This window comes from Manis pentadactyla, chromosome 4, assembly GCF_030020395.1.
Source record: "Manis pentadactyla isolate mManPen7 chromosome 4, mManPen7.hap1, whole genome shotgun sequence".
Classification (NCBI taxonomy): domain Eukaryota; kingdom Metazoa; phylum Chordata; class Mammalia; order Pholidota; family Manidae; genus Manis; species Manis pentadactyla.
The window spans coordinates 80,121,783-80,138,565 of NC_080022.1; the positions used below are offsets into that span (position 1 = coordinate 80,121,783).

The 16,783-nt window shown below is 34.3% G+C and overlaps 1 protein-coding gene across 9 annotated transcripts in view; it reads left to right on the top strand.

The window, feature by feature from the left end:
• The window catches only part of CCDC18 (coiled-coil domain containing 18), a 202,971-nt gene extending 187,848 nt beyond the window's left edge, over nucleotides 1-15,123 (top strand). For 5 of the 9 annotated variants that reach the window (XM_036906534.2, XM_036906528.2, XM_036906529.2 and 2 more), the window contains exons 29-30: nucleotides 7,940-8,407; nucleotides 14,237-15,122. In XM_036906534.2, coding sequence (XP_036762429.2) covers nucleotides 7,940-8,407; nucleotides 14,237-14,251 — 483 coding nt within the window. In that variant the 3' untranslated portion in view covers nucleotides 14,252-15,122. Of the gene's footprint in view, nucleotides 1-7,939; nucleotides 8,408-14,236 lie in introns of all 9 variants that reach the window. The other 4 variants (XM_057500431.1, XM_036906532.2, XM_057500430.1 and 1 more) reach the window with 2 other exon arrangements.
• The last annotated feature ends 1,660 nt before the right edge of the window (nucleotides 15,124-16,783 follow it).

Here is a 16,783-nt window from a genome sequence, read left to right on the forward strand (position 1 = left end):
TTTCTCCACACCCTTGCCAACATTAGTTATCTCTTTGTGACGATAGCCATTCTAATCATTGTAAAGTATGGTTTTGATTTGCACTTACCTGATGATTAATGATGTTTTCAAGTGTCTGTTGGCCATCTGTATGTCTTCTTTTGAAAAAATATCTCTTCAGTTCCTCTGCTCATCTTCAACTGGATTATTTATTTTTTTTGCTGTTGAATTGTGTGAGTTCTTTGTATATTTTGGATGTTAATCCCTTATCAGATATGTGATTTGCAGATATTTTCTCTCATTCAGCAAGTTGCCTTTTCATTTTATTAATGGTTTCTGTTGTTGAAGCTTTTCAGTTTGATACAGTCCTGCTTATTTATTTTGCTTTTGCTGCCTTTGCTTTTGGTGTTAAATCCAAAAAAAAAAATCTTTGCAAAGCCCAAAGTGAAGCAGCTTACCCCCTTTTTTTCTTCTAGATGATTTATGGTTTCAAATCTTGAATTTAAGTGTCTTTAATCCATTTGGGGTTGATTTTTGTATATGATGTGAGATAGTGGTCCAATTTCATTCTTTTGCATCTGGCTGTCCAGTTTTCCTGATACTGTTTATAAAGATACTGACTCCTTTGTCACAAATTAATAGGCTATATATATGTAGGTTTGTTTCTGGGCTCTCTGTTGTTCCACTGATCTATGTGTGTCCATTTTCTATTTCAGTACCATATTGTTTTTATTACTGTAGCTTTGTAATATGGTTTGAAATCAGGAGGTAGGATGCCTCCAATTTTGTTCTACTTTCTCAAGATTACTTTGGGTATTTGGGGTCTTTTGTTAGTTTTTTTAGAGTTGTTTGTTCTATTTCTGTGAAATATGCCATTGGAGTTTTGATATGGGTTACTTTGAATCTGTAGGTTGTATAGTATGGACTATTTCACAATATTTAAGTCTTCCATCCTTGAGCACAGAATATTTTTCCATTTTAGTGTGCCACCTTTAATTTCTTTCATCAGTATCTTAAATAGTTTTCAGTGTACAGGTCTTCCACCTACTTGGTTAAATATATTCCTAGGTTTTTAAAAATTCTGTTTTGATTCAACTTTAAATGGTATTGTTTTCTTAATTTCTCTTTCAGTAGTTTGTTATTAGTGTATAGAAATGCAACAGATTTTTGCATAATGATTTTGTATCCTGCAACTTTACTGACTTCATTTATTAGTTTTAACAGTTCTTTGGTGAAGTTTTTTAGTGTGTTCTTTCTGTATATGTCATCTGCAAGTACAGACAATTTTTCTTTTTCCTTTCCAATTTGGATGCTTTTTATTTTTTTCTTGCCTACTTGCTCAGGCTAGGACTTCCACCATTGTGTTGAATAAAAGAGATTGAGAGAGTTAGCATCTTGTCTTGTTTCTGGTCTTAGAGAAAAAGCTTTCAGCTTTTTGCTGTTAATGATGGTAGTCATGGCTTGTCATATATGACTTTTATTATGTTGAAGTATGTTTTCTCTTTATCCACTTAGTTGAGAGTTTTAATCATAAATGGATGTTAAATTTTCTCAAATACTTTTTCTGCATCTATGGAGATGATCATATAATTTTTATCCTTCATTTTGTTAATGTACATCACATCAGTTGATTTGCAGATATTGAACCAGCCTTGCATCCCTGAAATTAATTCTACTTGATTATGGTTTATGATCTTTCACTGTATTGTTGAATTCTGTTTTCCTGATGTTTTGCTGAGGATTTTTGCATCTGTGTTCATCAGAAATATTAGCCTGTAATTTTCTTGTCTCATGGTTTCCTTCTCTGGTGTTTCTTGGGAGAGTTTGAAAACTATCAGTATTAATTTAAATATTTGGTAGAATTTGCCAGTGGAGCCATCTGGTGATGGAATTTTGTGTGTTGGGAGGTTTTTGATTACTTATTCAATCTCCTTTCTAGTGATTGGTCTGTTCAGATTTTCTATTTCTTCATGATAATCTTGGTAGGTTGTATGTTTCTAGGAATTTACCCATTTCTTCTAGGTTGTTCAGCTTATTGGCTTGTAATTGTTCATATCAGTCTCTTATTATCCTTTGTATTTCTGTGGTATCAGTTTTAATGTCTCCTATTTCACTTCTGATTTCATTTATTTGACTCCTTTCTTTTCTTAGTAAGCCTTCCTAAATATTTGTTTATCTTTTTAAAAATTTTGTTATCAGTTTCATTGATCTTTGTTATTTCCTTCCTTCCACTAACTTTGGACTTAGTTTATTCTTCATTTTCTAGTTACTTAAGGTATGAAGTTGGTTGTTTACTTGAGATCTTTCTTGTTTCTTAATGTATCACTATGAACTTCCAAACCACTTTGCTGCACTCCATAAATTTTGGTATGTTGTATTCCATTTTCATTTGTCTGAAGGTGATTTTTTATTTCTCCTTTGATCTATCAGTTGTTCAGTAGTATATTGTTTAATCGCCACATAATTGTGATTTTCCAGTTTTCTTCTTGTAATTGATTTCTAGTTTAATACCATTATGGTTGGAAAATACTTGATATAATTTTAATCTTCTCAAATTTATTGACTTGTTTTATGGCCAAACATATGGTCTTTCCATGTGAGCTTGAGAAGAATGTGTATATTCCTGTGTTGGATGGAATGTTTATAAATGTCTGAGTCCATTTAGTCTCATGTGCAGTTGAGTTCAATGTTTCCTTACTTGTTTTGATCTATCCATTGATGAAAATGGGGTATTTAAGTCCCCTATTATTATATATTGATGTCTATTACTCCCCTCAGGTCTATTAATATTTGCTTTATATATTTAGATGCTCCTTTTTTTTTTTTTTGCTGTTGATCCATTTATGTAACAAATATATATTGCATATTTACTTTGTGTGTGTGTGTGTGTGTGTGTGTGTGTGTGTGCCTTTTTTTTTTGGTATCATTAATCTACAATTACATGAGAAACATTATGTTTACTAAACCCCACCCATCACCAAGTCCCCCCCACAAACCCCATTACAGTCACTGTCCATCAGCATAGTAAGATGCTGTGGAATCACTACTTGTCTTCTCTGTGTTGCACAGCCCTCCCCCTGCCCCCATTATACATGCTAATCATAATGCCCCCTTTCTTTTTCACCCCCCCTTATCCCTCCCTTCCCACCCATCCTCCCCAGTCCCTTTCCCTTTGGTAACTGTTAGTCCATTCTTGGGTTCTGTGATTATGCTGCTATTTTGTTCCTTCAGTTTTTCTTTGTTCTTATACTCCACAGATGAGTGAGATCATTTGGTACTTGTCTTTCTCCGCCTGGCTTATTTCACTGAGCATAATACCCTCTAGCTCCATCCATGTTGTTGCAAATGGTAGGATTTGTTTTCTCCTATGTTTTTTTATGTGCATAAATATTTACAAATGTAATATCCTCTTATTGAAGTGACCCCTTTATTATTATATAATGACCTTTTTTGTGTTTTATTATAGTTTTGACCTAAAGTCTGATTTTTTCTTATATAAGTATAGCTACCTCAGCCTTCTTTTGTTTTCTGTTTGCATACAATGTTTTTACATCCTTCACTTTCAATCTGTGTATGTCCTTGAAACTGAAATGAGTCTCTCTAGGTAGTATATAGTTGAGTCTTATTTTTATTTTTTTAATTTTTAATTTTATATTTTTGTTTGCTTTCATTGAGGTATAGTTGACATACAATATTATATCAGTTTTAGAGGTATAGGATAGTGATTCAACATTTATGTACACTACAAAATGATTACCACAATCAGTCTAGTTACTACCTGTCACTGTAAAGATTTACTAAAATATTATTATTATATTCCCTATTACATACTTCATATTCCTGTGACTTATTTATTTTATAACTGGAAGTTTGTACCTCTTAATCTCCTTTACCCCTTCTCCGAAAATCCCCTGCTCTGGCAAGTACCAGATTGTCCTCTGTTTCTGTGAATCTGTTTCTATTTTGTTTTTGTCTTTTTATTTGTTTTGTTTTATAGATTCCATATGTAAGTGAAATTATACAGTATTTGTCTTTCTCTGTCTGATTTATTTCACTTAGCATAATACCCTTTTAGGTCTATTCATTTTGTAACAAATGTCAAATTATTTTTATGGCTGAGTAATAGTCCATTATATGTATATACCACATCCTCTATCTGTTCATCTATTGATGGACAGAGGTTGCTTCCATATCTTGAAACATACTCTTCTGTCTCCTCGTTTTTCTTAACTCTGTGCTTGTTTCTAAAAATTAGGTTGATCAGCTATGTCTCCTGGTCTTGAAGAAGTGGCCTTATGTATAAAGTGTTCTGTGGGGCCTAGAAGCATAATACCCCCTGATCACTGGAACCATGTACTTCCGGGGTGTTCCCTATATGGTCCATGTGTGCCCTGTTATTGTGTTTGGGGCATGACGCTGTGGCCATGCTGGTGAGTTGGGCTGGCTCCTGGCCTGTCTGGTTGCAATACCTGACTGTGACTGTTGCACAGCTGTACCCCTAGGTGGGAGCCTTCCTCTCTCTCTCTCTTTTTCCTCTGGGCCCTTTATAATGTGTATATTGGTCCTCTTTGATGATATCCCTTTACTCCCTTAAGCTATTTTATTCATTTTTCTTTTTGCACCTCTGACTGGACAAATTCCTTTGCCCTGTCATTGAGTTCACTCATCCTTTCTTCCACTGATCTAATCTGGTATTGAACCCCTCTGTTGAATTTTTCAGTTTAGTTACTGTAGTCTTCACTTTGATTTATATTCAGTACATTCTTACATTTTTCTCTCCTTATCAATTGGAATTCTCACTATGTTCATATATTTTTTGCCTGACCTTGATGGGCATCTTTATGACTGTTGTTTTGAACTTCTCATCAGGTAAATCACCTGTTTTTGTTTTGTTAAGGTCTCTTTTTGGAGTCTAGTTTATCTTCTGTTTGGAACATATTCTTCTATTGCTTCTTTTTTTTTTTACTCTCTGTGCATTAGATAAAACAGCCAGTCTTTCCCAGTTTTGACCGAATGGTCTCATGTAGGAGATATGCTTTATTGATCCTGGCCTCAGCTCCTTGTCAAACCTTTGTGATTGTTCAGTCACAATCTTAGTGGCTCCTAATAGTTGAGAATGTACCAAGATCTATCAGTGTCCCAAAGGGGAGGATTTCATTCAGCACCTACATGCAGGCTGATTGGGAGCTGGACCCTCAGGCAACAGCTGGGAAAGTATGTAGTCAGGATCCTTTCAGGGAGAAACTGGGAGGTAGGCTTTTTTGCCTGTTCCCTCAGTTCTGGATCCAGGCATATAACAACAAGGGGGTGTTCCTGTGCCTGTTAGGAACTGCTTCTTTGTTTGCTATAGTACTGTTGGATACATGAATGCAAGCCCTTACTGTCTATCAGAGCCATACAGTTCAGAGGCCTGTCCCTTGAGGAGCATCTTTGAATGCTCAGCCCCAGCTCCTTCCAAGAAGATACTGGTGATTTGAAGCAGGCTCTAGGAAGAGGGCAGAGGAGGTATCTGCTGGCTTACTCAGTCTCTGGGGGTATAGGTCACACCTTACCCCTACGTGCATGCTAAATTAGAAGGCTGACCCTCAAGCAGCAGCTTTAAAGTATGAAAATAGGCCTCTTTTAGGAAAAGAGTGGGAGATGGACATTTTTTTGCCTGTTCCTTCTGTGCTTAACCCTGGGTGCATAGCCATAGTGCATCCTCATGAGCCCATGAAGAACTGTTTCTTTGTTTGCTGTAGTCTTACAGATCTCATGAATGCAAGCCCTGTTGGCTTTCAGAGCTAGTTGGTTGGGTGGGGGTGGGGGGGTCTGTCTCTCAGGTGAGTCTTAGAAGTTGGGGCACTAGATATGGGGTACAGACCCTTCACTACTCAGACAGAAGCTCAGAGCTGGGTGTTCCCTCACATTGTATGCCCTGTCCTGGGTGTGGGCCTTTCCTACCTATTTTGATGTGGGTATTTTCTTATTCACCCAATGTGTAGGTGTCACTCAGCTAGTTTCCTTGAGAGGGAATTACTCCATGTGTAGTTGAAGATTTGGTGTGTCATGGGGGTAGATGTGGGAGGAGCAACCTATGTCACCATTTTGGACTAGAACTTGTTCAAATACAAGCTTATCATAGTATTAACTTTAGAGGATTTTATACCTGATATACCTAAAAAAGTAGAAGCAATTTTCACTAAGTCAGTAAGGTTCTTTTAAAAACCATAAGGTTGAAAATATAGGATTATATTCAGTTTTTTAAAATTTGATTTGTATATGTACATCATTTTCAAATAGCCCATTTTGCTACTTATTCACCCCTACTGATCATGAAAGTTTACTCTGAAATTTGGAATTAATGTTGGTGTCAATGCATAGAGGTAAAAACTTTAGTATTAGTTCAAAATTGCCAGTATGTATGATTAACATTGTCAGCCAAGACCTTAAAAAGAAAATCACAACTCACTTATAGTTGTGAAGCAAAAATGATTTTATAGCAAAATGAAAATTATTAAAAAACAAAAAAGTCAGTACCTTAGAAATCTTTCTAATTACTAAGCTGAGCATTCAAATTTCTCTTATAATATACTTGATATTCACAATACTAGAGGAAAGTTGAATAGACATAATCTAAAATTATATTTAGGTTGAACACTCCACTTTTTTTGAAACAGTGTACATAGTGTTCTGGGGATTTACAACACTTATACAAAATTATTAAACTTTATTGTGGAAAATTGACTCTCAAAATGTAAAAGATTCTGCATTGTATATCCCTTATTACAGTAGTTATTTCTGCTCACTTGTTAGATATTACCAATGAGATAAATGCAAGTAGATTGCACTTAACAATTATTCAGAAATTTTTAAGTTCAACTACTTAGAAAATTGCCAAGATATTGGCTATTAGCAGCAATTCTTTAATGAACCATTGATAAAATGATCTTAGAATATATGCACCATGCTTAGCCAATGTACCAGTCAAAAAACAGAAGTCCTTTGTTTTGTGACAGTAGCTTTCAAAGTTAATATCAACTGGCTCTCAAGTCTAGATTGAAGAAGAGTTAAGGAGCATAAGAGAAAAAGAAATAAAAAAGCTAATAGAAGAGCAGAAGCTGGCATAACTATACAATTATAACTAGCTATAAATAATGGAAAGCACTTCCACTGACAGCAGCAATAAATGACAAGAGTACAGAAACAGAAGTGAGGGAGAAAAGAATAGTGTGTGAGGGAACTGATCTTTCCAGCTCACTGCCTTTAGTACCCTAACAAATACCCTAGTATATGAGGATAACTGGAGCAAGGGCAAAACTAAGACCATTTTCTGAGAGCCCTAAAGGCATTGCTGTATTATGGCACACTACAATAGTGATTACAACAATGACGTTCTTTGAGTCTTAAGAAAAAGTTGAATTATGTTTAATGTATTCAGTATACTACATTTCATTGTCAAAGTTAGGTGTTAAACTGTAAGTTAAATGGAATCCTACTTATCTGAGATGCCACATTTTTCAGTTATGGCTAGATAGCGTACAAGAGTTAGAAAAACTACAACTGTACACAATCCTATATGTGTTAATTCTGTTGCTACTTAATTGTGACTATGGGAATGTGAATACAAGATTTACTACAAAATATTGATACTCCAGATGCTTTTAGATAAAGAAATATAAAGATATCAAAGGACTGAAATATGCATATTAAATTTTCATTTTGTGATGCACACTGCAGTTATGAGTTTTAGCTATAATCACAGTATTTTTAGAAAGAATAAAAACTAGCAGACTAAAAGCAACCAATTTGGAAATATATATTTTATGTATACAACTCTCGTGAATTGATCCAAAAAAAATTCCTATGCTGGGAGATGAAGATTGACTTAGATGACTTCTAAGAATCTACGATTTTCTGAGTAATTCATTCATTTAACAAATATGTGTTGAACACTTATTATGTACCAATTTTTCAATAGGAATCAGAATTAACCAGATTACAAGCCAAAATTTCTGGACATGAAAGGGCAGAAAATACCAAGTTTTCACCAGCCTCATTTACATCTCCAACAGAAATTATTCCTGATGTTCAAGATGGAAAATGTGCTAAACATTCTCACACAGTTTTTCTCAAGTGTAGAAAACTCCGTCGCTCTATTAGTGCCAGTGACCTTAGTTTTAAAACTCATGGTGATGAAGATCTTTCTGAAGAATTACTACAGGACTTAAAAAAAATTCAGTTAGAACAACCATCAACATCAGAAGAAAGCCAAAAGGATCTGACTTACTCCCAGTCAGATTCATTTAAACCTTTTACATACAACCTGGATGACGATCGTTCTGAGAATAATGACTTCAGTACTCTTAGTGGAATGCTAAGATACATAAACAAAGAAGTGAAACTGCTGAAAAAGTCTTCTGTGCAAACAGGGAGTGCTTTAACTCAGGTATGTATTTTATGCATTAGAGTTCTAATTTATCCCAATGAGTATCATTTTATTGTAGAAAAATCCTTATATTTGAAGCATGCCATTAGGTGTATGGGTATTGAAAGTACAAAAAATTCATTTTACATTTGGAATGTTTTTACCCTAGACAATTAGGAGTTGAAAATTTAGCTTTGAAAATGAACTTTTACTAAAATCTATTCATTTGATCAAGTATAATCTGTATGTTTGAAGAACCAAAATCTACTTCAAATAATAAGAAAGTATTTTGAAGTCTAGATTATTGGAAAATGTTTTTGGGGCTCTAAAATTGTTGTATTCCTAGACTTCCTGGGAACAATTCTAGTAAAAATTATTAAGGTAACTTTTGTTTTAGTCATTGACTTTAACAGTGGATTAGAATATCTCATTCACACAATTTATCTACTTCCATTATTTTTTGAGCATATCATAGGCACCTATCCCTACTACACATACTTACAGACACTCAACATTGTTTATAAGCATTCAATTTATAGTTTGCAAATGCATATAAAGAATCTCTTCCAGGTACTGTCAGCTTTTTTCAGTTACCAATTTGCCTCATTTTCAAACACATCAGAATAGGCTTGGTGGCCTAAAAAATTCAATAAGTGTTTTTAGAATGGATCCAAGACAAAGACTGTTGAAGCTTCATTTCTTTGTATCATTCCTTACATTAAAAAGAGCTTATTATTTATAAGTAGAAAACTATATAAATAAAATATTCTTATTGGTAAAATTTGCACATTATGAAATTTCAAGTGTAAAGCAAACAAGGTTGGTGGTATAATAAACAAGACAATCTTATATAAAGCTTGATAAAATTAGTTTTCATCTAGTCTTTACAGTTAGGTTTACTGTACATCATTTATTCAGCAATTCAATTCATTCAGTATTTATTGGCCATCTACTATATATACCAGGCACTGGAATTATAGAAAGAAACAAATATGACCAAATAGAACTTACATTTTAGTGGTGAGACCACTGATAAACAAGTAAATAGACTTGTTTATTAGAGCATAAGTGCTCTAATGTCAGGTGGAAATAAGTGTTATGAAGAAAAGCTTGTAAGTGGGTACAGTGTGACAGGTGTACTACTTTTAGATAAGGCATGTCAGGGAAGTCCTCTTGAGAAAGTCACATTTGATCAGAGTCCTGTAGGAAGTAAGGAAGTAAACTATCCCAGTATCTGGAGGAAAGGGAACAAGCAGGTACTGAAGTCCTGAGATAGGAGCATGCATGGCATGTTCAAAAAACAACTTGGAGGGATGTATCTGGCTTGGTGTAAACAAGGGAGAGTAGCAGGAGATGAGATAAGAGATAAAGCTAGGGTGAGGTGGTGGGACAGAGCACGGGGGTGCCTTAATGATCATCTAGGTCCTGTAAAAACTTTGAATTTTATTTGAAGTGTGACAGAAGGCCCTTGGAAGTTTCTTCTAATGAAAGTGACATGATTTATGTTTTTAAAGTATCATTCTGGCTGCTTTATGAAGAATAGATGATAAAGGGACAAGAACAGAGACCATCTAGGAGGCTAGTTATAATAATCCAGGCAAGATAGACTGGAGGATAGATGTGGAAGTGTTGAGAATGGTTTAATTTCTGGATATATTTTTGAGGGTAGAGCCAACAGGATTTGATGTAGGTTTTGGGTGAAATAGAAGTCAAGAAAGACTAAAGATTTTGGCCAAAGTAATTGAGCATTTATTGAGATGGGGAGTACTTAGGAGATGAGCAGATTTGGAGGCATGGATAGAATCAAGGGTTTTATTTTAGTATGTTAAATTTGAGATTTCTATTAGATGTCCAAGTGGAGATGACACATTAATGACTGGGTTTATGAGACTGAAATTAAAATTTATCATCAGCATATAGATGGTAGTTAAAACCATAATGTTGGATTAAATCAAGGGAATTAGTGGAGGTAGAGAAAAGTTTAAAAACTTAACATAATTCAGTAAGACCAAATTACTTTTAGGATTGAAGAAATTGAGGATCTAGTAAACCTCACTGAGATGTACACACTGAGATAAGAGAAAAATTAGCAAATATAATATCCATAAACTAAGTGAAAAATGGGCCTCAGGAGGGAGGGTGAGATTAACTGTGTCAAATGTTGCTAAATAAGGTGAGGACTTTAAATAATAATATTTGGCAATGTAGAAGCTGTTGGTAACCTCCATAAGCATGGCTCCAGAGTAGTAATGGGGATAAAAGCTGATTATAGTGAGATCAGCAGAGAATGGGAGAAAGAACAGAAACAAAAAGAATAGACAACCCTTTTGATATAGAGTAGAGCCAAGAAAGGAGAGGGATGCAATGTCAGGAGAGAGTTTTTGTTTTGTTTTTTAGGATAAAAGATAAAACAGTATTTTTATGTTGGTGGGAATGATCAAGTAGACAGGGAAACTGATAATTCAAGACAGAGAGTACAGTGGAAGAAGTAAAATCCTTGATGTAGGCTGAAGGAAATAGGACCCAGTAGTAAAGTAAAATTGGCCTTGGATAAAAGAAGGGGCAGTTCATCTTCTATAGTGGGAAAGAAGGCAGAGAATAATATATGGGTACAGAAACACATGGAGTGGAAGGTTTGGTGGGATGGGAGGAACTTCTTTATTAACTGCTTTAATTTTCTTAGTGAAATAAGGCAGAGTAAGGTGTTGGAGGTTTAAGAACAGGGAAGGTATATGAAATAGTTATTATGGAGAGTGGGAAAATATCAGTGAACTAGGGAAGTCTAATAGGATTGCCAAGCAGATAGTTTTGTTGTGTGGAAAGGCCCTACAACATTCAAGACATCTGGTATCTCTTGTCACTGTCTATTATATGTCAACAACAGATACACCTTTCTCCGCACCATAGTGACAACAAAAAGTGCTCTCACAGATTTCCAGAATGTTCCCTGGGAGAGAGTACTGCTCCCTTTAAGAACCTCTGCTGTATTCCAGTAGCCTATACAATGAGAGAAGTGTGAGAGTCTATTTTTGGTAAAATAAAACTAAAGTGATATAGATAAATTTGATAAGTACAATGACAGATTGTGATCATAATAATACATAGCATTTACAGTATGCTAGGGACTGTTCTAAATGCTTTACATAAATTAACTTATTTTAGCAATCCTGCAATAGGTACTGTTATTAACCTAATAATACCAAATAGTTATATTTTACTGGGTACTATTATTATCCCCATCATATAGTTGAGAAAATAGATCTCTGTTCTTAACTGTTAATGCACTATTTACATAACTGTGTTTACATTTTCTTCAGTACTGTCTAATTATATAGTTTAGTCTTGGAACTGTTTAGTCAATTAGGGATTAAGAGAGTAGGACTTAAAAGTTACTATATAACTAAGAAAATGATTTCTTATTCTATAGGCCATTGGAATAGATAGATGCATTTGAGTAGTCAAGTCATTTTACCAATTCTATTGTCATGGAAGTTCAGTGCCAAGTTAAAATATGCATCAAACTGTAGCCAGTTCTTTATAAAGTCCAGCCAAGGTTAAATTTAATACACATGATTTTGTTTTTTGCTAGTGATACTCATTGAGTTTTAAATGCATTAACCACAATCAATACTCATAACTTTAATCTCACATGGTATTTTGATGAACCCTAATAGCCCATGAGCCTCAGTCACATTACCTGGGTTCAGTTAATTTTGCCTTGGATAGAAGGGACTGGCTCTTTGGGTTCTTTGAAACTCCATTTAGTGCTCCTTTGGGACTCATGATGGAACTGATGCTTGACAAATGCTCACGTGTGGATTTTCTTTAATTCTCTGGTGGTCATTACTTACATATTACACCTTAATTTTAAAGGAAAGGTAACTGAAGACATCTTCACAATGCTTTTTCTATAGGGCTTCTAATTTTTTTCTTTTCTAATTTTACTTTTTTTTTTTAAATGGAAGGTGAGAAAATTCAGTGCTAGAACTGCTACTATTAAAAGAAACTTTGACTTGCTATAGTTTTACTTTTTAACTACCATCATGGTCATTTACATGTACATTGCATTAGTGGGAGTCTACCACTTTGTAAAATTTGACATGAGACATTTTAAATTAGGGTGTAGAACCTTGATTTACAGGCTAGTTCTGTTTTTCAGCTTATTTCACCACAACATTGTATTGGTCTGATTTAAAAGCAGAATTTTTAAGCTCTTTTAAGCCAAGGAACCTGTTGTTTAAATGAAACATTATAAAGATACCAAATATGTCTATCAGATACAAAGATAATTTATCTGATTGAAGGTAGCTTGTATCTTGACCTATACCCTAGATACTTGCTCACTGTTTTTGATGGCTGCTTATGCAGAGCCCCAAGACCAGCCCTGGACTAACCTTTAAGGAAAATAAACACGAGTTTAATGGAGTTTAGGGTACAGAGGGAAGGGTACTACCATAGTGTTTTGCCCTAGCCATTATGCCCTTAACTCCTTTACGGCTGCACTTGACTATAGTAGAATTTTTTGTAATTGTCCTTATCTGCCATCTTCCAATTTAATCTACATTGTTAAAAAATCTTTTTCTTTGGTATAGTGAGTGAGTAAATTTGAAAGTTTGGTTTGAAGGTGTCATCAGTTATTACATTTGTTTCCAACTAATGGTAATGAGTTAATAGTTCTGTAGAAAGTAATGCCAACTGGCTTAGTCCAGATAGCATGTCATCTTCAGATTTGTGTACAGGACCCTTAAGCTGTTTATTGGTCTTGGCCATCATTGTTGGGCTGTGCTCAAGACATTAGTTGGCCTTAATCCAGCCCTACTCCATAGACTGCAGTCATAAAGTCCACTGGTACAGCATTGAAAACATAGAAATTGGTATGTGAGAAGTGCTTGATAAGTGTTTGCTCCCTTTCCTGTGTTTCAGCCCAAATACTGATTTTTGTAATGGTTAATTAACTATGTTGGCTGTTCCATTCACAATACAGCCTGTAACACAATAGTATTCTACTTTCAGATTCTAACAAAAGCTGCAAAACTCACAAATTACACAGGTGCACAATTTTGCACACAATATCATGGAGTTCACAGATTTCAAGTTAAAAACGCCTGCTGATTAGAGCCGTGGAAGTGCTGTGATACTGATTAACTAGCTAATTCACAGTTTATTAGGAAGTTAAAAGAAGTATTATTTATATCCATCTTATTACTAAAAGGGAAAAATAGTTTACAGAATATGGTGCAATAAGATGAAAGATAAGAATTGAGAGAATCAGCTATAGGGAAAACAAAGATGGAAAAAACAAGGTAAAGTAGGAGTACAGGTAGATATCTAGAGACATCACAACATTTTCACATTCCTGGCTCAAGTAAAGACTAAGGAATGACAAAAGGTTTGACCTGTATTTTTTAAATCTCCTGGGCCCTTTCCCTCTATTTTTCTATTTATGTTGGACTACTACTTTGTGCAAACATTTCTCTTTTGGCTTTTCGTTTCCTTCTCTATTTTCCTTCTCTTCTTTTTCCCTGCCTTTTTTTAGTAGCCCTTTGTGTATGTGTTACTGTGCCCTCAATAGAACCATAATGTGACACCACTGTCTAAATATCTTATTTTTAATATGTCCCCTCTTTTTGTTTTTAAATCACTTTAGTTTAACCTTGCATGTCCAACCAGAATTACTTTCTTTTTACCTCCATGAGTCCATTACTGGCTTTTTTTATTGATATTTTTCAATTGACTAAATATTTCCCACTCTTGCTTTAAATTATGCCCCTGATTACTATAGTGCACTTTTAATGTTAAATCAGTATAAGAGTATTTCAGGTACTAATCTATTGTTTTCCATTATTCCAGGGAGAAAATTTGTGATTTAAAGATGTTGATGTGATGAAAAATGGGATTTTTGGTCCTGTGCAGTGTTAACTTATTATATGTATGTCGTACTTCTGTTATTTTACTGCTTTTGAATAAATTTTATATTTGAGTATTTTTAAAGAAAGTTCTTCTAAAGCTTCTACTTTTTGTGAAAATTAATTCACTTTATTCATTATTTTTTATTTAAACTTCTGTGTTTTTTATGTAAAAATCATTGTTACGATACACTAAGTAACTTATACTTCAATCGGACTATCATATTTGCTTATTTTTCTGGTAAGCAATATTTTTTTATAATAAGTAATGTGAATGTAGAAGTCATTTTTCCACAGGCTCATAATTCACTAATAATGGCTGGCTTTTGTTGATTGTTTACCATTTATCAGGTACTATTCTAGGCACTTTATGTCTGTGAAGTCATTTAATCTACATAAAAATCTTGTGAAGTAGATATTATTATTATTCCTGTTTTAATGGAATAGAATGGAATTTTTTAATATAATGACACAAGTGTGTGTTTCAAAGAAATTTATTTGTTGTAAGTATCAAGAGATGGACTTTGGATTAGTGACTCCGTTTATACATGGTTAACTTTATGGTAGCATAAAAATAATGCAGCAAAATTAAGATGACAGATTTAAACCTACAAGTTCAAAACAGTAAGGAGTTCGGATTTGATGTCTTAGACTGAAGTTTTAATTTGTTAATGAATATAAATGTATCCTTAGATAATAATATGGACTCAGTCTTTTCTAATAGTTAAAGATTAAAACCATTAATATGTTGTCAGTACCATTTGAGCAGGACTAATTGAGAATTTGGAATTGTCAGGAATGGAATAAAGTTTATCTTTTTATTGCTACTTAGTAGTGACTTGGCCCTAGGAGTTAAATTGCTGATTCAGTCTTCTTAGTACCCTCATTTCCCTTTCCCTTGTCTTTCTACTGTGTGCCTGGTGAGCTCTTGTTCATGGACTAGGGAACATTACTAAGGAGAATTACAATATACATCTGATACCTTTTGTAGTGTCCAATCTGAGTTGGACTCAGGAACAGTTTTTGATGAACTTTAACCTCTTCCCTTTAGCTTCTCTTCTCTTCCTCATTGCAGGTATATTAAATATTTATTATTCTTTTCAACTACCCTCTTAACTGAATCTTCCATACCCTCAAGAGATAACTTACCTACATACTTCATAAGTAGTATGAATTATTTCTTTTAGGTCCAATTTCCTTCAATTTTCTTCATCTTTCTAGACCTGTCTATGCTAGTATGCATTCACATTTTCTTCCCGCCTTTATCAGAAGGGCCTTTTTGTCTACAAGGCTAATCCTTGTAGACAAGGATTTATAGACAATTATATCTCCTTACTTATTTAGTAAATTCCACTGTATCCCTTCTAACCTAGAATTTTATTCTGGAAGTATTCTTCTTATTTATCTTTAGTCCTTTATCTTTTTTACTTCTTCCATTCATAGAATCATGTTCAGATCCCTTCCCTGGCCTAAAAAACAACATTAAAAACCCCACCTTTATACTTCCTACCCTTCAAGAAGATGCTCTGTTTCCTTATATTGCATACTTACTATTTTTTTTATCTTCCACATCCCACTGTATTCATACAATTGAAATAGGAGCCATGTTATGCTGTGGTCCATTAACCTCCATAATCCCTGGCTACAACTGATTCATCCAGGGTTAGACACTTAGTTTGATCAGGGCCAGAGTTCTTTATTAAGAATTGTTAAACTGAAACTGAAACAAACAGACTCACTATCTCTTTGCATGCTTGGACTAAAATATAAGGCTCCAGACCTCTCGATAACCATTTTTCCTACCACATGGGCCAGAGAAGCTATGCAAGTAGTCTGGAGAAAGGAAAAGAGAAAATGAAGCAAAACTACAGAGAGGGATAAGGAAAAGAATAATCCACATGTTTTTTGAGATCCAGCCACATTACTGACCTTACATTTTGAGACATCACATTATTTTTAGATAGTAAGCCCTTTTATTAAGCTAGTTCAAATTAGATTCTGTTACCTGCAAGCAAAAAAGCCATAACCACTGTACTTTTTCTTTTGCACCAAATTTCTTAGGAAAACTAGTCTATACTCCTTGTTTTACTCTTTACTCTACTAGACCCAGTGTCCTATTTTCATTATTTTGTCTAATTTTTTGTAACATTTGACATTATTTACTAGCGCTCCTTTGATACTTCTATATTTCACTCTAGAGCACTGCTAGTCTCCTGATTCTCCTTTTAAAAACAATAGCAACTTTTTTACACAGTGCTTACTATATGCCAGGCAGTGTTGTAAACACTTTACAAATATTAATTAATTCACTTAATCTTCACAGAAACTCTATGAGGAAATATCTTGCAAAGGAAGTCATGCACTACAGCACTATAGTACCACATGATGTAGATATGAAATAATTTATTGAGGAAAAACTTACAAGGAAGGTAGTAGTAGAGTGCACTCAATCCTACAAACTCTTATCTTACAGCTTAAGTCAGGCATAGTC